The sequence below is a fragment of the Lissotriton vulgaris genome, chromosome 8, assembly GCF_964263255.1.
Source record: "Lissotriton vulgaris chromosome 8, aLisVul1.2, whole genome shotgun sequence".
Taxonomy (NCBI): Eukaryota; Metazoa; Chordata; class Amphibia; order Caudata; family Salamandridae; genus Lissotriton; species Lissotriton vulgaris.
This window is the reverse complement of record NC_141696.1, coordinates 1,417,191,606-1,417,215,556: the sequence shown is the minus strand read 5'-3', so window position 1 is coordinate 1,417,215,556 and position 23,951 is coordinate 1,417,191,606. Positions and strand designations below refer to the sequence as shown.

The following is a 23,951-nucleotide window of genomic DNA, read 5'->3' as shown; positions in this document are numbered from 1 at the left end:
AACATAAGTTCAAGTCAAAATGAGTTTATATTAGGTTGAGACAATTGTGCACTTCATGGTTTTTTGGTATGCAAGCAGCTTTGAGAAACTCCAGGTCTTTAAATGGTATTTCATATGATCAGAATCTATTTATATGGTTACTGCGACGGGTTGTCCAGTCTGATATTTTGTTTACAGTTCAGGGTCCTGAACAGGCATGTTTGGTAAGAGAAGATCATGATCGGATGGACTTTGTTACAAGAATCTCATATTTGAGTACCATTTTGAGATGGAAAGCTGCATCTATAGAATGTAGCTGACGGGGTCCTGCAGTGCTGGACGAGAGTGCAGTCCTCTGAGTGGCCAGCTTTATGTGTCAGATCGCTTCATGCATTCCATGTCTGTTGAGCTGGTGATGACTGGTTTAGGGGCTGGTACAGTACCGAGTGATGAATAAGACCCAAAGCAGACAGGTCTTGTATGAGGGTAGGAGCATGAAGTAGGAAAAGGACTTTATTAACCAGCCAGCATGAGCTATAATTGGCTGCAGACTGCTGAGTGTTATGGCATTATTGTGGGCCAGAACAATTAGATAGGAGCTGACATCACTACATAATGCCCTGGCTGTTAGACCTGACATCTTTTGGCGTGATTACCCCTATCTTTTTGCCTCTGCCTCCTGTATTTTTCGATGCTGTGCTGGATTCGTTTTTGCTGGTTTAGATGCTTTGGACACTCTGCCGCTGCTGATCAGTGCCAGAGTGTAAGTGCTCCCTATATAAAGTGTTATTCTGATTGGATATACCTGTTTGGCATATTTGTATCACCATGAAGTCCCTCGTAAAGTGCACTGGGTGTGCCAGGGCTGGTGATGACAGATGCTACTCGTGGGCCTGCAGCACTGATTGTGCCACCCACAGGAGTAGCCCTAAAATGGTGTCTCGGGCCTGCCACTGCAGCGCCTACGGGCAGTTTAGAACTGCCATGTCCTCCTGGTCCGCGTCCCCGCTGACCAGGCCGAACCCTTCCCTTTTCGTGCACATCAGTCACCCCTATGGAAGGCCCAAGGTACCCCCCTGGGCAGGGTGCCGTGTATGTGAAAGGTAGAGCATGTACTGGTGCAGGTGACATGCTCTGGTAGTGAACTACAGCCATTTTCGTTTTCACTATTGTAAGGCTATCTTGCTCCATAGGTTAACATGGGGGATGCTGGCTACAGTGGTTAACGGCATTTCTTCCCATAGGAACAAGATAGGACATAAGTATCTAGTATCCCTGAACTCAGAATTTAATAACGCATCTTTTAGGAAAGGTGGTTTTTAGATCCTGTGTTTGAGGACAGCACTTTTAGAAAGTTGCTGTCCTCTTGTCTGACCCTTCTGTGTGCCTGAGACTGTTTGTGTATTGACTGTCTGGTTTGTGAGTGACAGGAGCGGGGGAATCCCCCCAGAGGCTGGATGAGTCAGCACTAGGCTGAGTGGAGCGATTGCTACCTGAGTGGTGGGAGGAGTTAGCACCTGGGCTGAATAGGGCTGTGCCTGCCTGCCACAATGCTGGCTCCACCCCCTGCTGGGCGGCGGAGGACTCTGCCCCTCACTCTGAAAGGAAAGATGCAGCCAGCACGTCAAGGTGCTCAGGATCCACCCAGAACTGGTTCAGACCGGGCTCAGGGCCCACATGCACTGAGAGAACAAAGACTTTAGGGGTATAAGTACAGGACCCCTGACAACAGAAAATTAGATCATCCTGGAAATCAAGAAGGAACCTCTGCCAAGGAGAAAGCTGACTCTGAAGAAGGAAGACTGTCCTGCTGTTGCTCTGCTGGACTGACCTGCTGTTGCTTTGCTGCCAAGGAGAGGGGAAGGACTTTGCTGTGAGCTGTGTCCCCTGTCTTGAAGGAATCTCCAAGGGCCTGAGAAGAGCTGGCTCCCTGTTTCCGAAGTCCCAGGAACAAAAGGACTTCACCCCCAGTCTCCCTGAACTCTGCTGAGAGAGTTCTGTCCTTCGTAGAGTGCTTGATCCAGTTGTGGGGCCTCTAGAAGTCGAACCTGAGCTGGGAAGCTTGAGACGAAGCTGAGAAACTTGTGAAGCTGAAAAGTGTCGCATCGCTCGCTGGCGGAGCGCAACCCCGACAGTGCGAGAAGTCTCCCGCCTCTACGAGGGTCGAGATCGGCGCAGCACCTGACTTCGCTGCCGAGGCCGTCGCACCCTTCGTTTGCGTGACGCACCAGGCCGGTGCAGGGGAATCGAACATCGCTGCGAGTGTCGTCGCAGAGCCTGTCGCTGGGTGAGATCACCGCACCGCTTGCTTGCGGACCGCATCACGTCGCTGCGAACATCGTCGCAGAAAACATCACATCGAGGAGCTGCGAGAGAGAGGGTCACCGCTGGATTGCGCATCGTCGCCCGGGAGATCGTCGCAGCCCCTACGAGATCATCGCATCGTGCCTTTGCGAGAACAACCTTCCCACGGAACCTACGCACCGGAATCTACGCAAGCTGCCTTCCTCCCCTTACAGACCGGATTCGTCGCCGCACGCCCGCTGCTGCAGCGGGGCTGTCGCATCGCCTCCCCAGGGTCTCAGGAGTAACGAGTTGCTTGTTTCCACCGCACCAGCTTCCTGCTTGTGGAACTTTGTTGCATCTAAAAGGTACTGTGAGTCAACGTGACGCAACTGTGAACTTTTCACGCATCTGTGGATTATTTGATCGTAACTTAAAGAACTTTGATTACAACCTGAAGAACTCATTTGAAACCGTAACCTTGCATTGTGTATGTTGGATTTCTGCCGTTTTGGTCTTGTGTAGTTTAGAATAAATACTTTTATTTTCCTAAACTGTCGTAGAATCAGTTTGTGGTGTTTTCACTGTGTTACTGTGAGTGTTGGTACAAATACTTAACGCATTGCCTCTGGTTAGCCTAGACTGCTCCGGCCAAGCTACCTTGAGGGGGAGCAGGGGTTATCTGAGAGGGTTATCTCCTTGTCCTGACTAGAAGCAAGGGTCCCTATTTGGACATTGGTACCTACCTCTGCCAACTAGAGACCCCCAGTTCTAACATTGGTGGTCAGGCGGTGGGATTTGAGCTTGTATTTGTACTTGACCCACAGTAATTGGTGTACATCACTAGTGAGTGCAGACCATTACGCCACCGCATACTACTGGTTTTTGAGTTTGTGCATTCTGTTGTTGAGTAACTCTTCGGAAAGCATCATGTCTCTGAATGGGAAAGCGCCCAGTGAGGAGGCAGAGATAGATTTGGAATTCTCGATTGAAGATCTGTACTCCTACCCAGTAAAGCATCTTAGGTACTTCTGCCAGCAGTTTGGGTGCCCCATAAAGAGCGCCTACAGGAAGGAGGAGCTGCAGAAAATCTTGAAAACCTATTGGGAAGCACAGGAAGGAAATGAGGTTGAGGATGTAGACAGTGCTTTTCAAGGCAAAGACCTGCCAGTGGGCAGAGTAGGCTCAGGAGCTGGCAGCAACCACTCCGGTAGGGGCCTCACCCCGGAAGAGTTACAGGAAAATCAAAGAATAAGAGAATATGACCTGGAGGTCATGAAAATGAAGATGAAGCAATTGGAAGTAGAGAAGGCGGCGGAGGAGAGCAAAAATGCCCGCGCCTTAGAGGAAAAGAAATTGCTTTTGGCTCACGAGTTGAGAATGAGAGAGCTGGATCTGCAAAACAGAGAGGCGGATGCCGGTTCAAATGGTGGCAGCGCACAGCCAGTGCATGGGGGTAAAGTATATATTCCCAAAGACCTGGTACAGAATTACCATAGGAGTGAGGATATTTATGCCTGGTTCACTTCGTTTGAAATTGCATTGAAGATGAATGATGTGCCTGACAAGTAATGGGGGGCGGGCCTGTGGAAACATTTTGAGGCGTCTGGGAGGAGTGCTCTAGAGCCTTTAGAATTGACAGGTGCCATGACCTACCCCAATATGAAGGAGGCCTTATGTCTCAGGTATGGCCTTACTCCAGAGCAGTACAGACTGCAGTTTAGAAACTCCAAGAAGAAAGAGTCTGAGACTTGGATGGAGTGTGTGAATGGGTACTCGCGTGCACTGGAAGGTTGGATGAAGGGCAGTAAAGTAACTGATTTGAAGGGGTTGTTGCATTTAATCAGTTGGGAGCACTTGAGTAGTCTTTGTGTTCCAGAGCTGCGCCAGCATCTTTTAGACAGCAAGCTGACAGACCCCATTGAGCTTGCTAAGGAGGCGGACCGCTGGTCTAGTACCAGGGTCCACAGAGGAATTGTGGGTACCACAGCCAAAGGTGGGCAGGGTCCCCAGCAGAAGAGTGGGGGGGACAAGGGTAACCAAAAGGAGTTCTCACAAGGGCCCCAAAGTAGTTCCCCGGAAAAGGATTCCCAAACCCCCAAGCCTAAACAGCCATGGCCCTCGAAGGGTAGGCGGGACAAGAGAAATAACCAGGGTCCCCCTACCTGCTATCACTGCAACGAGGTGGGCCATATCGCTCCGAAATGTCCCAAGAAGAAGCCCGCACCCACTGGTGCTCCTGCGCCAGCGTTAGCTAGTGTAGCTTTGGGTGGGGATTTGGTTTCTAGTGATTGGGGAGAGCTAGCGGTCATGACCCTTGTCTCGCTAGGAGACCGAGAGATGGTCCCGGAAACCTTACTGCCCTCAAACACTAAGAAATATGGGCAGAAGGTGACCATCAATGGGAGGGAGGTTGAAGCACTGAGAGACACCGGAGCCAGTGTGACATCCGTGAGGTGTCAGTGGGTGTCTGACGAGCAAATCATCCCTGGCGTACTCCGCCCTGTAGTGGCCGCTGACAGCTCAGTGCGCCTCTGCAAGTTAGCGAAGGTTTCCTTTGAGTGGGGAGGAGTCTCTGGTCTTTTGGAGGTAGTTGTCAGTGATGCCTTGCCTGTGGACTGTCTGTTAGGTAACGACCTGGAGAGTTCTCCATGGAAGGACATAGAACACCGAACTCACTTGGAGATGTTGGGTCTGCCTGCGTGGATCTGCGTGACCACGCGCGCTACGGCAGCCAGTAAGGGTGAATCAGCAGAGCTGGAGCCTGAAACAGTGGCCCAGAGACCTGCCAGGAGAGGAAGAGGCAGAGGGCGCGGGAAACCGGCCCCAGCTGTTCCCACGGTCCAGGAGGAAGCAGAACCTGAGGGGGATGCCCTGGAACCTACAGGGGAACAGGTCGCCGAACTGAGAGACCTACCTGAGCTGACCCATTGGCAGCAAGAAGGTGGTCCCTCCAGGGAGGAGTTCTGCCAGGCGCAGAAGGAATGCCCTTCCCTCGTTGGTCTGCGGCAACAGGCTGTAGATCAGGCAGCAGGTGGAGCAGTCAAAGATCACTATGTTTACTGGGAAGGTGACCTACTCTATAGCGAGCCTAAGTTTGCTGAGCCCGGTGCAGCCCGTGTGCTGGTGGTACCCGAGCGCTTCAGAAACTTCCTAATGGGTCTGGCTCATGACGTGCCTCTCGCAGGACATCTGGGGCAAGACAAGACCCTACACCGGCTTGTCACCCACTTCCACTGGCCCCAGATGAGGAAGCACGTCGGTTCCTTTTGCAGATCTTGCCAAACCTGTCAAGCTAGTGGCAAGACTGGAATGAAGTTGAAGGCCCCCCTTCAACCCTTCCCAGTGGTAAGCACCCCTTTCGAGCGGGTGGGCATAGATATCTTAGGGCCCCTGGACCCCAAGACAGCCTTAGGCAACAGGTTCATCCTGGTCTTGGTGGACCATGCCACCCGGTACCCGGAAGCAGTCCCTCTCAGGACAATCACAGCACCCGTGGTGGGCCGTGCATTGATGGGGATCTTTTCCCGTGTGGGGTTCCCCAGAGAGGTGGTCTCCGACCGGGGTACCAACTTCATCTCTAGGTACATGAAGTCTCTGTGGGAGGAGTGTGGGGTAACTTATAAGTTCACCACTCCTTACCACCCCCAAGGAAATGGGCTGGTTGAAAGGTTCAACCGGACCCTGAAAGGTATGATTATGGGCCTAGCGGAGCCCATGAGACGGAAGTGGGACGTCTTGTTACCATGCCTGTTGTTTGCCTACAGGGAGGTGCCTCAGAAGTCCTTAGGGTTCAGTCCCTTCGAACTCCTGTATGGCCACCCTGTCAGAGGACCTCTCTCACTGGTGAAGGAGGGTTGGGAAAAGTCCCGTGGGAAAACCCCCCAGGATGTGTTCAGCTATGTGCTGGCCATCCGCAACCAGACACAACGCTTCAGGAAACTCGCTCAGGCGAACCTGGAAGCAAGCCAGGAAGAAATGAAAAGATGGTACGATCAGAATACCACTCTGGTCGAATTTCAACCTGGGCAGAAAGTGTGGGTGATGGCGCCAGTGGAGCCTTGCGCGCTCCAAGACAAGTGGTCTGGGCCATACGAGGTGGTGGAAAGGAAGAGTGAGGTAACCTACCTGGTTAACCTGAAGACTCCCAGGCAGCCCCTGAGAGTTTTGCACGTGAACCGCCTCAAACCACACTTTGAGAGGTCTGAAGTAACCATGCTCATGGCTACAGATGCAGGAATGGAAGAGGATAGTGATCCTCTCCCTGACCTCCTGGCAGTTAAGGAGCACGATGGGTCAGTGGATGGTGTGGTCCTCTCGCCCACCCTGACCCCAGAACAGCAGAATGACTGTCGCCAAGTGTTGGGTCAGTTCTCCTCTCTGTTCTCCCTGACCCCAGGAGTCACCAACTGGTGCGTCCATGATGTGGACACTGGAGACAGTCTGCCGGTAAAACAAATGTTTTACAGGGTAGCCGACAAGGTCAGGGCCAGCATCAAGGAAGAGGTTTCCAAGATGTTGGCGCTAGGGGTGATTGAGCCCTCCAGCAGCCCCTGGGCTAGCCCAGTGGTCTTGGTCCCCAAGAAAGCTGCTACCCCCGGTGGCCCGCCAGAACTCCGGTTTTGCGTGGACTACCGTGGGCTCAATGCGGTCACGAAGACTGACGCACACCCTATCCCCAGAGCTGATGAGCTCGTGGATCGGTTGGGAGCTGCCAGGTACCTCAGTACGTTCGATTTGACTTCGGGGTACTGGCAGATTGCCTTAACTGACGGGGCCAAAGAGAGGTCAGCATTTTCAACGCCAGAGGGGCACTTCCAGTTCCGAGTCATGCCCTTTGGGTTGAAGAATGCCCCTGCCACGTTCCAGAGACTGGTTAACCAGGTACTGTCCGGGCTGGAGGAATTCAGCGCCGCATACCTGGATGACATTGCCGTGTTCAGCTCCACGTGGGAAGAACACTTGCAACACCTCTGCGAAGTGTTGAAGGCTCTGCAGAAGGCAGGCCTCACTATCAAGGCCAGTAAGTGCCAGATAGGGCAGGGATCTGTGGTGTATTTGGGACACCAGGTGGGGAGCGGCCAGGTGGCGCCCCTACAGGCAAAGATTGATACCATTCTGGCTTGGGAGCCCCCCAAGACCCAGACAGAGGTGAGAGCCTTTTTAGGACTCACCGGGTATTACAGACGGTTTGTCAAGGGATATGGCACCATCGTCGCCCCCTTGACAGAACTCACTTCCAAGAAGTTGCCCAAAAGAGTTGACTGGACTGACGCCTGCCAAACTGCTTTTGAGGCCCTGAAGACTGCGATGTGCACCGCACCGGTGCTCAAGGCACCTGACTTTTCCAGTGAGTTCATAGTTCAGACGGACGCTTCAGAGCATGGTGTGGGAGCAGTACTCTCACAAGCCACTGAGGAGAATGGAGACCAGCCGGTAGCTTTCATTAGTCGGAGGCTACTCCCCAGGGAACAGAAGTGGAGTGCGATTGAAAGGGAGGCTTTTGCTGTGGTCTGGGCTCTGAAAAAGTTGAGGCCCTACCTGTTTGGGACTCACTTTCGCGTGCAGACCGACCACAGGCCCCTCAGGTGGTTAATGCACATGAGGGGTGAAAATCCAAAACTGTTGAGGTGGTCCATCTCCCTACAGGGAATGGACTTTACGGTGGAACACCGCCCCGGTACAGAACACGCCAACGCTGATGGTCTGTCCAGGTTTTTCCGCCTTAGTGAAGAGAACTCCCAAGAGGGTGGGTAGTTCTCCCCACTTTCAGCTGGAGGGGACACGTGTTAGACCTGACATCTTTTGGCGTGATTACCCCTATCTTTTTGCCTCTGCCTCCTGTATTTTTCGATGCTGTGCTGGATTCGTTTTTGCTGGTTTAGATGCTTTGGACACTCTGCCGCTGCTGATCAGTGCCAGAGTGTAAGTGCTCCCTATATAAAGTGTTATTCTGATTGGATATACCTGTTTGGCATATTTGTATCACCATGAAGTCCCTCGTAAAGTGCACTGGGTGTGCCAGGGCTGGTGATGACAGATGCTACTCGTGGGCCTGCAGCACTGATTGTGCCACCCACAGGAGTAGCCCTAAAATGGTGTCTCGGGCCTGCCACTGCAGCGCCTACGGGCAGTTTAGAACTGCCATGTCCTCCTGGTCCGCGTCCCCGCTGACCAGGCCGAACCCTTCCCTTTTCGTGCACATCAGTCACCCCTATGGAAGGCCCAAGGTACCCCCCTGGGCAGGGTGCCGTGTATGTGAAAGGTAGAGCATGTACTGGTGCAGGTGACATGCTCTGGTAGTGAACTACAGACATTTTCGTTTTCACTATTGTAAGGCTATCTTGCTCCATAGGTTAACATGGGGGATGCTGGCTACAGTGGTTAACGGCATTTCTTCCCATAGGAACAAGATAGGACATAAGTATCTAGTATCCCTGAACTCAGAATTTAATAACGCATCTTTTAGGAAAGGTGGTTTTTAGATCCTGTGTTTGAGGACAGCACTTTTAGAAAGTTGCTGTCCTCTTGTCTGACCCTTCTGTGTGCCTGAGACTGTTTGTGTATTGACTGTCTGGTTTGTGAGTGACAGGAGCGGGGGAATCCCCCCAGAGGCTGGATGAGTCAGCACTAGGCTGAGTGGAGCGATTGCTACCTGAGTGGTGGGAGGAGTTAGCACCTGGGCTGAATAGGGCTGTGCCTGCCTGCCACAATGCTGGCTCCACCCCCTGCTGGGCGGCGGAGGACTCTGCCCCTCACTCTGAAAGGAAAGATGCAGCCAGCACGTCAAGGTGCTCAGGATCCACCCAGAACTGGTTCAGACCGGGCTCAGGGCCCACATGCACTGAGAGAACAAAGACTTTAGGGGTATAAGTACAGGACCCCTGACAACAGAAAATTAGATCATCCTGGAAATCAAGAAGGAACCTCTGCCAAGGAGAAAGCTGACTCTGAAGAAGGAAGACTGTCCTGCTGTTGCTCTGCTGGACTGACCTGCTGTTGCTTTGCTGCCAAGGAGAGGGGAAGGACTTTGCTGTGAGCTGTGTCCCCTGTCTTGAAGGAATCTCCAAGGGCCTGAGAAGAGCTGGCTCCCTGTTTCCGAAGTCCCAGGAACAAAAGGACTTCACCCCCAGTCTCCCTGAACTCTGCTGAGAGAGTTCTGTCCTTCGTAGAGTGCTTGATCCAGTTGTGGGGCCTCTAGAAGTCGAACCTGAGCTGGGAAGCTTGAGACGAAGCTGAGAAACTTGTGAAGCTGAAAAGTGTCGCATCGCTCGCTGGCGGAGCGCAACCCCGACAGTGCGAGAAGTCTCCCGCCGCTACGAGGGTCGAGATCGGCGCAGCACCTGACTTCGCTGCCGAGGCCGTCGCACCCTTCGTTTGCGTGACGCACCAGGCCGGTGCAGGGGAATCGAACATCGCTGCGAGTGTCGTCGCAGAGCCTGTCGCTGGGTGAGATCACCGCACCGCTTGCTTGCGGACCGCATCACGTCGCTGCGAACATCGTCGCAGAAAACATCACATCGAGGAGCTGCGAGAGAGAGGGTCACCGCTGGATTGCGCATCGTCGCCCCGGAGATCGTCGCAGCCCCTACGAGATCATCGCATCGTGCCTTTGCGAGAACAACCTTCCCACGGAACCTACGCACCGGAATCTACGCAAGCTGCCTTCCTCCCCTTACAGACCGGATTCGTCGCCGCACGCCCGCTGCTGCAGCGGGGCTGTCGCATCGCCTCCCCAGGGTCTCAGGAGTAACGAGTTGCTTGTTTCCACCGCACCAGCTTCCTGCTTGTGGAACTTTGTTGCATCTAAAAGGTACTGTGAGTCAAGTGACGCAACTGTGAACTTTTCACGCATCTGTGGATTATTTGATCGTAACTTAAAGAACTTTGATTACAACCTGAAGAACTCATTTGAAACCGTAACCTTGCATTGTGTATGTTGGATTTCTGCCGTTTTGGTCTTGTGTAGTTTAGAATAAATACTTTTATTTTCCTAAACTGTCGTAGAATCAGTTTGTGGTGTTTTCACTGTGTTACTGTGAGTGTTGGTACAAATACTTAACGCATTGCCTCTGATTAGCCTAGACTGCTCCGGCCAAGCTACCTTGAGGGCGAGCAGGGGTTATCTGAGAGGGTTATCTCCTTGTCCTGACTAGAAGCAAGGGTCCCTATTTGGACATTGGTACCTACCTCTGCCAACTAGAGACCCCCACAGACAACAGACAACAACCAACATAAGTTCAAGTCAAAATGAGTTTATATTAGGTTGAGACAATTGTGCACTTCATGGTTTTTTGGTATGCAAGCAGCTTTGAGAAACTCCAGGTCTTTAAATGGTATTTCATATGATCAGAATCTATTTATATGGTTACTGCGACGGGTTGTCCAGTCTGATATTTTGTTTACAGTTCAGGGTCCTGAACAGGCATGTTTGGTAAGAGAAGATCATGATCGGATGGACTTTGTTACAAGAATCTCATATTTGAGTACCATTTTGAGATGGAAAGCTGCATCTATAGAATGTAGCTGACGGGGTCCTGCAGTGCTGGACGAGAGTGCAGTCCTCTGAGTGGCCAGCTTTATGTGTCAGATCGCTTCATGCATTCCATGTCTGTTGAGCTGGTGATGACTGGTTTAGGGGCTGGTACAGTACCGAGTGATGAATAAGACCCAAAGCAGACAGGTCTTGTATGAGGGTAGGAGCATGAAGTAGGAAAAGGACTTTATTAACCAGCCAGCATGAGCTATAATTGGCTGCAGACTGCTGAGTGTTATGGCATTATTGTGGGCCAGAACAATTAGGTAGGAGCTGACATCACTACATAATGCCCTGGCTATCCGATATCAGCCCTCTTTATTTTATCTGTATATGGGAAATAGTACACTGATTGGGCCATTTCATTTCTGTGAGCTGTAAACTGCAGATTATCATTGATGCACAGTAGTGATTGTAGTATATGCCTATTCTCCTCGTGCTGTACTCAGCACGAGGGAATACTTCATGTTTCCTTTTGTATTGCTGTTCCAATGGCTCCGTTCGATTCTAGCACTCTGGGCAACGTTAGTCAGTTGCCTGGAGTCCTGGAGTCGAGCGGCAGCACATACCTGTGGGTGTTGCTTTCCCAGAATAAAGAAGACTTGAAATTACAACTTGGTATCCTGAATCTTCTCTTATAACATTTGGCGAAGAGTGGGTCCCGAACCTACTCAACACCCACCAGGAAGAAACTCGGCTAACTTTTAAAACCTGCCGACTCTACTCCCATCATTCGGCTCACCTTTGAAATTCTTCATCAACCGCCTGATTTGACGCTTCTCGACTGGCTACACTTCGCCTGCTTCCTGAGGATTTCCTCCTAATTTTGGTGTTTCAGACGGTTCGTCTCGAGCCTCCCATCGCGTGAGTACCACGCACGTCATCAGCTATCACTGTGTTCTACATGTCATCTCTGATACTGACGTGCATTTGACGCTGCTCAATCTGACATTTCTCACGTCACTTCGTCAACATGCTCACGCACGGCGGCCATCTTTATTTGGTTGCCTAGTTACAGCTTCGTGCTCATTACTACACGCTAACACGGAGCCGGCTTCACTGAATTGTCTCAGCGAAATTGACTTCTTTCAACGGCACAATTTAACTATACTTCCTTCAACGTTTGAAAACTTCAATACTGGTATTTCATTGTGTTTTTATTTACTTTCTTGTGACTGTCAAGATTAATTTCGTAATTCCAAGGTTAAGTTCCTTCGGTGACAGGCACACCACTGCCTGCACCACAGTTGTACTTAAAACTTTTGTACCTTTACATTCCTTGGGCACATGTTATTATTTTAAACTAATTTCTCTAACATCATTTTGTCTAATTTGACTATAACTTACAAATAACTTTTTACAAATGGCTTCTTCTCAACAATTTGCTCAACTTCCACCTTTTCTGCAACTTCCTGGCAAACCTACTATCCCTTGGCGTCAGTGGGTCAGAGCTTTCGCCAATCAAATTGTGGCAATTGACGCAGTTAAGTTTACTCCTGAAAGGAAAGTTGCTATCTTGTATGGTTGCTTAGGTGTTGCTGCACAGAATGTCTTTGAAAATCTTCCGAAGTCCCCTGCTCCCTCTGGTGATGCGGGTGATCATTAGGATGAATATAAGGAAGCTTTGTCTCGCTTAGCCAGGCATTATGGCTAAGGGGATTTGGCGGGCCGGAGCGGGTCCCCCGCTCTGGTCCCCATTGGCGGGCCTGGTTGGGTGCAGGGTTTCCAGCAGGTGGGTTTCTTCCCCCCGGCGGGTGATTTCTTTGGCTACTGCCCGCCCCCTCCCCCACAGATCTGGGGTTCCATTTCTTGGGAGGAAAGGGCCCGGGGGGAGCGGATTTTGGAGCAGATTCAGGAGGTCAGGTGGGCCGAGGCGACCCGTGCCAGGGTGGGTGCGGTGTGGGGCCATGAGATTGAGGGCCCTCCCACCCCGACCTCTGAGGAGGAACGGGAGGCGGAGAGGCAGGAAGAAGAGGCTAGGAGGGCCAAGGCAAAGAAGGCAGGGCAGGCCATCCCCCCCTCGGTGGGTGTGGCTGCAGTAGTGACGGCCGAGACGGCTTTGAGGCCCGATGGTGCCGGGGCCCGCTCAGGTTCGAGCGACCTGAGGGGCGGGAGGGGATCCAAGCCGGCGGTTGTCGGCAGAGCCCGGGGGGGCCTTGCGGGGCGCAAAATGGCTCCGAGACGCAGGCCGGAAGCAGTAGGGCAGTCCGCGGCGGCTGTCCCTCCACCGAGGGATCGGGCGACTTCGGCAAGTGGCGTTTCTGGAATGCATGGACGAGGGAGTGTGCAGAAGGGTGTGAAGCGTGCGGTGAAGGAGGTGGTCAGCGTGGGTGTGGATCTGGAACCGGTGCTTGAGTTGGATTACAGTGCTGAGAGTGAGGAGCTGGAAGAAGGGGAGGTGCGGGATGACCTGGAAGGCTAAGGCGGCACAGCGGGAGACAACGACCTTGGTGTGTTGCAGGTCGTGACTGTGACGAGGAAGAAGGCCGGATCGGTGGCGGTCCGGGGGACGGAGTCCAGAGGAAGGCCCCGGGAGCGGACGCCGGCACTCACAGGTGAGGGAGCCTGGTGGGCAGCTTGGGATGACGCTCCTCGGGGGGGGGGAAGGCCGGAAACGCACCTGCCGGTCGGTGGGTGTGGGGGACGGTTCTGTGCGGGAGGGGGAGAAGCCATCGGGCGGTCCACCTGCGGATGCTAAGAAGGTGGATGGTAGGTCGGTCACTTTGGGGGTGGCAAGGAGGAAAAGGGGGTGAAGGTGCCTAAGAAGCTGCCGTATATGGGGCTGGCGATGCCTCTTGGGTCGCATTTGTCGGAGAAACTGAAGGAAAAAATCTGGAAACATGAGTTTGTGGACGTTTTTAAGTTACTTCATCGGGAGGTTCAGGCCAAGGAGGGCTCTAAGGAGGAGGAGTGGGAGCTGACGAGGCGGCCTAGGGTGCCGGTGACTATGGAGAATTGGACGTCGGCTTTCCTGATCTATGCCAGTGTTTATTGCCAGAAGTGTCTGGACCGGGCGATTGCGCTGTTTAAGTACATGGACATCATTCGCAAGGCCCAGATGCAGTTTGGGGGGTTTGCTTGGTTAAGCTACGACGAGGAGTTTCGGGCCAGGGTTAGCGCGGATCCAGAGAAGAGTTGGGGTGAGGTAGACCAGGAGCTTTGGATGCAGTGGATGGCGTCTTCGCACTCGACGGCGTCTACCCATACTGCCAGTGGTTTGCCGGTGTTGTATCGGTCTTTTCCGCCGCGTCCCGCCCAAGGCGGGGCGGGGGGTGGAACAGTGCCCAGCACCATTGTTTCAGGTCAGCAGTCCAAGCAAGGGGGTTACTCCACGGGGGCGTGTTGGAGCTACAATCGGGGGTACTGCTCCAGGTACCCCTGTAAGTTCAAACACGAGTGCTCGAAGTGTGGCGGCAAGCACGCCCTTACGCAGTGCCTCACGCTCACCACCCCCTCTGAGCAATGGAGGAACGCGAGGGGGCGGGGCCAGCCTGGACCGAAGGGCTCCTACTCCATTTAGGGTGGAGGCGATGGCCCCGTGGCTCGTGTGCTATCCTGATCGCGAGGCCGCGGTGGGGCTCTTCTGGGGGTTCACTGAGGGCTTTCGGGTGGGCTACCAGGGTCCCAGGGAGCGTCGTTGGGCTGAGACCTTGAGATCTGCAAAAGAATTGCCGGGGGTGTTGTCTGCAAAGTTGGGAAAGGAAGTGGCGGAAGGGAGAGTGGCTGGCCCGTTTACTGACTGGCCGTTGCCGGACCTGATCATTTCCCCGTTGGGGGTGGTGCCGAAGAAGGAGGAAGGGGAGTTCAGAATGATTCACCATTTGTCGTGGCCGGGGGGTCAATCGGTGAATGACTTTATTGCAGAAGAAGACTCGAGGGTGCTGTATGCGTCGGTGGACGATGCAGTCCGCCTGGTGAGGAGTTGTGGGCCCGGAGCGGAGTTGGCGAAGTATGACATCAAGTCGGCTTTCCGTCTCCTGCCTATTCACCCGGCGGATGTTTCGCTTTTGGGTATGCAGTTTGGGGGGGGCCATCTACGTGGACAAAGTTTTGCCCATGGGGTGTGCCATCTCCTGTGCTCTGTTTGAGCCTTTCAGCACTTTTCTGCAGTGGGTCATGGTGCGGGTCAGTGGGTGCCGTGAAGTCACCCACTACTTGGACGATTTCCTCTTCCTGGGGAGGTCGGAGTCCGGGGATTGCGGCAGGGCCCTGTCGCGGTTCCAGGCTTTGGCCTTGCAGTTTGGGGTGCCTTTGGCGGCCGAGAAGACGGCTGGTCCCAGCTGTTGCCTCACATTCCTGGGGATTGAACTGGACTCGGTGCAATGGTTGGCGCGCCTGCCTGCGACCAAGGTGAAGGAGATTCTTGCATGTCTGGAGTGGGCTGTGGGGGAACGGCGGATCCCTTTGCGGGCGGTGCAGAAGCTTCTGGGTTTCCTTAACTTTGCGTGCAGGGTGGTGCGGGCAGGGCGGACGTTCTGCAGGCGGCTCGGCATGGCCATGTCGGGGGCAGTGCTTCCGCATCACAGAGTGAGGATTTCCTTGGGGGTGAGGACGGACTTGAGGACATGGATCACCTTCTTGCAGGATTTCAATGGGGTGTCATTGGACTTTGACGAGGACAGGGCGGTCTGGCAATGCCAAATTTACTCTGACGCGGCTGGGTCAGCGGGGTTTGGTGTTTTCTGGGATGGCAGGTGGTGTGCGGAGAGCTGGCCGGCCTCCTGGATCAAGCAGGGCAGGAGCATTGCCTTTTTGGAGTTCTTCCCTTTGCTGGTGGCACTGGTGGTGTGGGGGGAGGACTTTCGGAATAGGTCCGTGCTCTTCCACGTCGACAATATGACGGTGGTGGAGCTGGTGAATCATCAGAGGGCGAGGGACCTGCGAGTGCTGCGGCTGTTGCGTAGGTTCATGTTGGTGTGCCTGCAGCTGAATGTGGTGTTTCGGGCTAAGCATGTCCCTGGGGCGAATAATGACATTGCGGATGCTTTGTCTCGTTCGCAGTGGCAGCGGTTTCGACACCTGGCGCCGGGAGCAGATGCCTGCAAGACCGAGCTGCCGGCCGGCATCTGGGCCTTGGGGGAGTGAGGATGATTGGTCTGGTGGAGGGTTCGCTGGCTCCGACCACGAGGAGGACGTATCGTCTGGCATGGTCTGAATTTAGTACTTTCATGGGCTGGACGGTGGATGGTGTCGTGAGCGGGGAGTCGACCGTGGTGAAAGGTCTGCGGGGTTACGTGTTGGCTTGCATGGACCGGGGGTTGACTGCGGCTACGATCTCTGGGAAGTTAGCAGGGATTTCTTTTTACTGTGTTTTGTTCCTGGGTTTTGTCCCGACCAAGGATGTGGTTTTGGCTCGCATGTTGCGGGATGGGGTCGGGAGAGGGGGGCTGGGGGAGGTCGGCTGCGAGAGGCGGTGACGTTTGACTTGTTGGTTCGGCTGGTTGGGGTGTTGCCGGAATGCTGTTATGACCCGGTTGAGGTGGGCCTTTTTCGTTTGTGCATGGTCTGGATGTTTTTTGGGGCTTTCTGGGTGTCTGAGCTGTTGGGTACGAGACGGGGGGCGGGTAGGTTGTTTGAGGAGGTACGTGTGGACGCGGGGCGATTGGGGATTTGGCTGAGTTGCTCGAAAACGGATCAAATGGGCAGAGGCAAGTGGGTATGGCTGAATGAGTCGGGCGGGGCGGTTTGCCCGGTTTTGGAGTGGCGGTCTTTCCTGGGGACGGGTGGGGTGCGCTTTGGTGAGATTTTTTGCCATGCGTCTGGTGCGAGGGTGACGGCTGGCCAGCTGTTGGCGGTGTTGCATATGGCTTTGAGGCGTTTGGGCATGGATGGGGCTGGTTTCGGCACTCTCTCTTTTCGCATTGGGGCTGCGACTGCGGCGGCCCGGCTGGGTTGGTCCTGGGACAGGATTAGGAGGATTGGGCGTTGGAAGTCGCGATGTTGTGAGAGGTATGTGAGGAAGTAGATTGGTTCCAGGCAGGTGTTTGTTGGTTGTTGCACTGTTTGTTGCCTGTTCTAACATATTTTTCTTCGTAGGTTGCGTGGGTGGCCCGGGCGGTAGGACGGTGACTTGGATCGTTGGGCACTCCTTCGTGCATTGGGCTTCTAAATATGCGGACCAGCAGGTTTACGGCCGTAACCTGGGGCTGAAGGGACAATTGCACGAGGTGAAATGGTGGGGAAAGAGTGGTATGCGATGGGGGGCACTACTGCCCTGGCTCGCGAAGATGGTCCCACAGAGGGGATGCCCGGATTTGCTGATCATTCACTTGGGGGAAAATGACCTGGTGCAACTGTCTGGATTGGCATTGTTACAACTCATGCAAAGGGACTTGAAGGTTTTGAAATCGAGGCTGGCGGGGGCCTGCATTGCCTGGACGGAGCTGGTCCCCAGAAAAGTGTGGAGAGGGGCTGTGAAACATGGGGCCATTGAGAAGGCCCGGAGAAAACTTAATAGGGCAATGAGACTCTACTGTGCGGACAGGGGCATTAAGGTCATTGCACATCCTGGGATTCGACTGGAGGAACCGTTAGTTTTTAGGGAGGACGGAGTGCACTTGTCTCAGCTGGGCAATGCGTACTACATGATGGAGATGCGGGATGTGGTGAGCAAGTTGTGGAACGAGGCTATCTGGTGTCGCCGGGAGTGAATGGGTGTTGGTGTCGGATGGACGGCCCTGTGAGGGGGTGGGGCTTCACTGGTTGGCAGGATTCGAAGGGACAAGGGGGTCAAGAGCGGGCACACCCATCCCTTGAGAGGGGAGTTTGCATAGGACGGATAGAAGTGTGAATGGAATGACGCAACGACTGGGGGCTGGAAGACAGTGATTGACGGGCAAGAAGAAAGATGTTTGGAGCCTCTAGGCCTTGGTGATGAAGCGGAGTGAATGAAACGAATGAGGGGGGAAGTGTGAGTGGGGGTTTGCTGTTACTGTTATTGTTGATGTTACTGTTATGTACAGATTCGCAGTTCTGGTCTAATAAAATGGCCTTTTACGCTGACACTGCGTGGTCTGTTTATTGCGCGATGCCGGGCCCCGGGGGAAGCAGAGTCGCAGACTAGTCTTCCCCCGGGGTCTTTCGCGCAGGGGATAGGCCAGGTAGGGGAAGGGGAGGAGTTAGGGGCTGGGTATTTAAGCGCAGGGGAGGAAGGGAACTTCCTCTTTTCTGCGCCTGGCACCATCGGGAGGGAGATCAAAAGGCCACCCACCCACCCGGCAACTGGAGGTGGTTTGTTGGGTCGGTCTATGGCGTTGCCAGTTTAGGCCAGAGCTGCTGTAGGCAGGATTCGAAGGGACAAGGGGGTCAAGAGCGGGCACACCCATCCCTTGGGGGGGAGTTTGCATAGGACGGATAGAAGTGTGAATGGAATGACGCAACGACTGGGGGCTGGAAGACGGTGATTGACGGGCAAGAAGAAAGGTGTTTGGAGCCTCTAGGGCTTGGTGATGAAGCGGAGTGAATGAAACGAATGAGGGGGGAAGTGTGAGTGGGGGTTTGCTGTTACTGTTATTGTTGGTGTTACTGTTATGTACAGATTTGCAGTTCTGGTCTAATAAAATGGCCTTTTACGCTGGCACTGCGTGGTCTGTTTATTGCGCGAAGAACGGAACGGAAGTACCGATGGTGTGTTACCTCCTTTATTTCCGCCGTGGATATGGATATTCTGGTGTGGGAAATACCTTTCAAAAGTGTTCACTTACTTGCCAAGCAACCCACTGCTGTGAGTGGATTGTCTCACATATAAAATGACCCGTAATGTCATAACTTTGTGAGAGTAAACCACCTTGCAAGTGTAAATTCAACTTTGTATTTACAAAATTTGTATTTACATCCGTGGAACGAGCCATTGCACACATGAGTTGAAATCCTGTGTGCAAATGCTTTCTGAGCTAATCCCTAAGCGCAGCACCCAGAAAAATATTTTGGGTGCTAAATGTCAAAGATGGCAGGCCTATTGCTCTCGGACGTACAAATAGGGTGACCAACTAGCATGGGAGCAAAATTCAGGACGGTGAGTGTACACATTTAGGACAAAGGGTCAAAATTCAGGACAAAAGGTACGTTTTATAGAAACATGAGAGGAGTTTGCGCAATGGTATATAAGTAAGTAAACAGACAACAACCAATATAAGTTCAAGTCAAAATGAGTTTATATTAGTTTGAGACAATTGTGCACTTCATGGTTATTTGGTATGCAGCTATACAACAATATGAAGGAGTACCACCAAAAATAAGGCTGAAACAGCCAGTATTGGTGGGATGAGACACTAGTGTAAAAGAAGAAGTCCTCCTTTGTTTTTAAGGAACCCCTCACTCACCGACCTAGTCGGTGACATGCTTCATCATCGGGACCACCTCGACAGCCGAGTGCCGCCAAGGTGTGCTACAACACCTGAATACAGTGGAGCGGGTATGTGGGTGATGAATGTAAAAAAATAGTCAGTGAGTTAAAAATTGTCCTGGTATAACTTTTACCAAATATATTTTATTCTGAAGCTACTGGACAATATTAAAAACAGTGATGATACAATAAAGGCTTTAATCAGACCTAGTGTATCTTTGGTATGTGCTGGGTCTACATGTTTCAAACCATATGGGATTACCGGTTTTTCATCAGGACCAAAAATGATGTAAAGGAATTGGGTGGTCAGGGTACACTAACACCCTGCCATACCTGCAACCCTTTCAGACCCAAAAATAGCGATTTGCTAAGTGGGTAAAAAATAGTAACCCAGAAGTGGTTACATACAAAGGAACAAACCTGTAAAAGAAAGAACATTATCACTTATAAAGGTTAATTACGTGCCTGTAACGTAGTGGAGTGACGTAGTCCGTTCTGTCTGTGACTCATTCCACATTCAGTGATGCGAATAAACCATGGTGCGGTGTGTCAGCATAGTTTTTTATATTTATAACCAAATGATACTTGGTAGGGCACACCTATCAATATGGGTGTGAGTGAGCACGCATGCGTAGTTCTATATTTTAAACCACTTCTGTCACAACTTTTTATAGTGCGTGCCTCAGTCATAATTCTATCCAATACTGGCTGTTTCAGCCTTATTTTTGGTGGTACTCCTTCATATTGTTGTATAGCTACTTACCTAGGGGACTGGGAGTACCCTTCCATCCACAGCAGTGGATATAATCCCTTAACTCTCTCACCTTGTTAAATATATATTTGGTATGCAAGCAGCTTTGAGAAACTCCAGGTCTTTTAATGGTATTTCATATGATCAGAATCTATTTATATGGTTACTGCGACAGGTTGTCCAGTCTGATATTTTGTTTACAGTTCAGGGTCCTGAACAGGCATGTTTGGTAAGAGAAGATCATGATCGGATGGACTTTGTTACAAGAATCTCATATTTGAGTACCATTTTGAGATGGAAAGCTGCATCTATAGAATGTAGCTGACGGGGTCCTGCAGTGCTGGACGAGAGTGCAGTCCTCTGAGTGGCCAGCTTTATGTGTCAGATCGCTTCATGCATTCCATGTCTGTTGAGCTGGTGATGACTGGTTTAGGGGCTGGTACAGTACCGAGTGATGAATAAGACCCAAAGCAGACAGGTCTTGTATGAGGGTAGGAGCATGAAGTAGGAAAAGGACTTTATTAACCAGCCAGCATGAGCTATAATTGGCTGCAGACTGCTGAGTGTTATGGCATTATTGTGGGCCAGAACAATTAGATAGGAGCTGACATCACTACATAATGCCCTGGCTATCCGATATCAGCCCTCTTTATTTTATCTGTATATGGGAAATAGTACACTGATTGGGCCATTTCATTTCTGTGAGCTGTAAACTGCAGATTATCATTGATGCACAGTAGTGATTGTAGTATATGCCTATTCTCCTCGTGCTGTACTCAGCACGAGGGAATACTTCATGTTTCCTTTTGTATTGCTGTTCCAATGGCTCCGTTCGATTCTAGCACTCTGGGCAACGTTAGTCAGTTGCCTGGAGTCCTGGAGTCGAGCGGCAGCACATACCTGTGGGTGTTGCTTTCCCAGAATAAAGAAGACTTGAAATTACAACTTGGTATCCTGAATCTTCTCTTATAACATTTGGCGAAGAGTGGGTCCCGAACCTACTCAACACCCACCAGGAAGAAACTCGGCTAACTTTTAAAACCTGCCGACTCTGCTCCCATCATTCGGCTCACCTTTGAAATTCTTCATCAACCGCCTGATTTTACGCTTCTCGACTGGCTACACTTCGCCTGCTTCCTGAGGATTTCCTCCTAATTTTGGTGTTTCAGACGGTTCGTCTCGAGCCTCCCATCGCGTGAGTACCACGCATGTCATCAGCTATCACTGTGTTCTACACGTCATCTCTGATACTGACGTGCATTTGACGCTGCTCAATCTGATGTTTCTCACGTCACTTCGTCAACACGCTCACGCACGGCGGCCATCTTTATTTGGTTGCCTAGTTACAGCTTCGTGCTCATTACTACACGCTAACACGGAGCCGGCTTCACTGAATTGTCTCAGCGAAATTGACTTCTTTCAACGGCACAATTTAACTATACTTCCTTCAACGTTTGAAAACTTCAATACTGGTATTTCATTGTGTTTTTATTTACTTTCTTGTGACTGTCAAGATTAATTTCGTAATTCCAAGGTTAAGTTCCTTCGGTGACAGGCACACCACTGCCTGCACCACAGTTGTACTTAAAACTTTTGTACCTTTACATTCCTTGGGCACATGTTATTATTTTAAACTAATTTCTCTAACATCATTTTGTCTAATTTGACTATAACTTACAAATAACTTTTTACAAATGGCTTCTTCTCAACAATTTGCTAAACCTCCACCTTTTCTGCAACTTCCTGGCAAACCTACTATCCCTTGGCGTCAGTGGGTCAGAGCTTTCGCCAATCAAATTGTGGCAATTGACGCAGTTACGTTTACTCCTGAAAGGAAAGTTGCTATCTTGTATGGTTGCTTAGGTGTTGCTGCACAGAATGTCTTTGAAAATCTTCCGAGGTCCCCTGCTCCCTCTGGTGATGTGGGTGATCATTAGGATGAATATAAGGAAGCTTTGTCTCGCTTAGCCAGGCATTATGGTGAAGAACCAAATGAGATGCTCGAGAGACATAACTTCTTTAAAAGAAGACAACGTGAAGACGAGTCTATTGAAGAGTACATTGCCCAGTTGAGAATCTTAGCATCTACTTGCGAATTTGAATCTAATCCTGACATTTACACCCGGGATCAATTTGTTTTCGCTTGTTATCCCAAAAAGATTCAACAACGCCTGTTGAGTTGCAAGAAGCCTACACTTCAAGAGACCATTGACATTGCCAAAAGCATTGAGAGGTCTATTACAACATCCAATGCTCTTCAGAAAGACCAACCTCATACTCCTGTTCATTCTTCTTCATTTGATAATTCTAATTCTGTTAATTTAGTTAATACGAATAAGTCTTTTAAACAATTGTCTAAAAAACCTTACCCTTATTGTTACAGGTGCGGCTCTAAGTCTCATATTGGCAACAATCCCTCTTGCCCTGCTATTGGCAAAAGGTGTGTTTTATGTAAAAAAATAGGACACTTTCAAGGTCTATGCAGATCTGTCAAGAAGACGACTAGATCTTCTGTTAATAACATTGTATGTCCTGATATGGATGATTGCATTGATGAATTTCAAGATATGGTGGTGTCTATCCAATGCAATAACATTGACACTCCCAAATTAGTTAAAGGTCCATTTTGGTCTGCACTTTTTGGGGACATTGAAATTTTAGTAATGGCAGATTCTGGATCTCCAATAACCATTTTAAATGATGTGTTATTTCGTGAAAAATGGAACAACTCTATTTCTTTGATCAAATCTGACCTCAGTCCCAAAGCATTCGGTGAATTTGACATTATTATGCTTGGTTATTTTAACTATAGGCTAGAGTGTTTTGGCAGATCTATTATTACAAAGATTTATGTTGCGATTAACGGTCGCAATATTGTTGGTTCGCAAGATCTCGCCAAAATGGGTCTTTTCTTAGTTCCTGGTTCGGATGATCCCATTAGAGTAGGTGATCCTCCTGAGGGTTATTCTCCTGTTCCACCTTTTGTTTCTGATTGTCTCCTCGTTAACGATCATGAGTCTGACATTAAACAAATTTTGGACAGGTTCCCTAAAGTTTTTTCCAACCAACCAGGTACTGTCAAAGGCTTTCGACATGAAATTAATCTGAAAGCTTCTGCTCAACCCATTGTTCATAAAGTTCGCCCTGTCCCTATTAGTGCCAGGGATGAGCTTAAATCTGTGCTCACTTCCCTTAAAAACGATGGTATCATTGCACCGTCAGACTCTCCCGAATGGGTTTCGCCCATTGTTATCGTACGCAAAAAGAATGGTGAGGTTAGGCTATGTGCCGATTTACGCACATTAAATAAAAATATTTTGGTGGATTGCCATCCCCTCCCCAAGATTCATGATCTCCTGGCCAATCTGGGTGGTGCAAAATATTTTTCTCTAATTGATTTGCGTTCAGCATACCATCAGGTTCCCCTCACTGAGGCTTCCCAAGATCTCACCACGTTTGTGACCCCATTTGGTGTTTTCAAATATTTGAAACTTCCATTTGGACTTGCTAGTGCAGCTAGTGTTTTCCAAAAAATAATGGATCACCTTTTTGAGTCTATTCCTGGTGTGCAGGCCTATCAGGATGACATTTTGGTTTTTTCTCCTGATTGGAATTCCCATTTGTCTCATCTGTCTTCTGTTTTGAGCAAGCTCAATGAAGCTGGCATGACTGTCAGAGCTGACAAATGTAAATTTGGCTCTCAATCTTTGGAATACTTAGGTCATACCTTAACTCACGAAGGTATAAAACCCATGTCCTCTCTCATTGAGGCTACCACTCATGCTTCCCCTCCCAAGGACAAGGATGCTCTTCACTCCTTTCTGGGTTTAGCAGAGTATTATGCCCGTTTTGTAAAAGGCTATGCACAAATTGTTGAACCTCTTCGTTCTTTGCTTCACAAAGGCTCAAAATTTGCTTGGTCTGAAGAAATTGATGCCTCTTTTTCTCACATCAAGAACATGATTGTTGGTGCTCCCGCGTTGCATTCCTTTCAAGATTCTGCCAAATGTTTCATTATGGTTGATGCCAGTTTGACTGGTTTAGGTGCTGTCTTAGGT

The 23,951-nt window shown here is 50.8% G+C and overlaps 1 protein-coding gene across 1 annotated transcript in view; it reads left to right on the top strand.

Moving 5' to 3' along the window:
* Window positions 1–17,448, top strand: part of LOC147698844 (uncharacterized) — a 45,909-nt gene extending 28,461 nt beyond the window's left edge. Inside the window, exons 2-3 of the mRNA XM_086936279.1 lie at window positions 9,523–9,601; window positions 16,860–17,448. Coding sequence (XP_086792405.1) covers window positions 9,523–9,601; window positions 16,860–17,448 — 668 coding nt within the window. The remainder of the gene's footprint in view (window positions 1–9,522; window positions 9,602–16,859) is intronic.
* The last annotated feature ends 6,503 nt before the right edge of the window (window positions 17,449–23,951 follow it).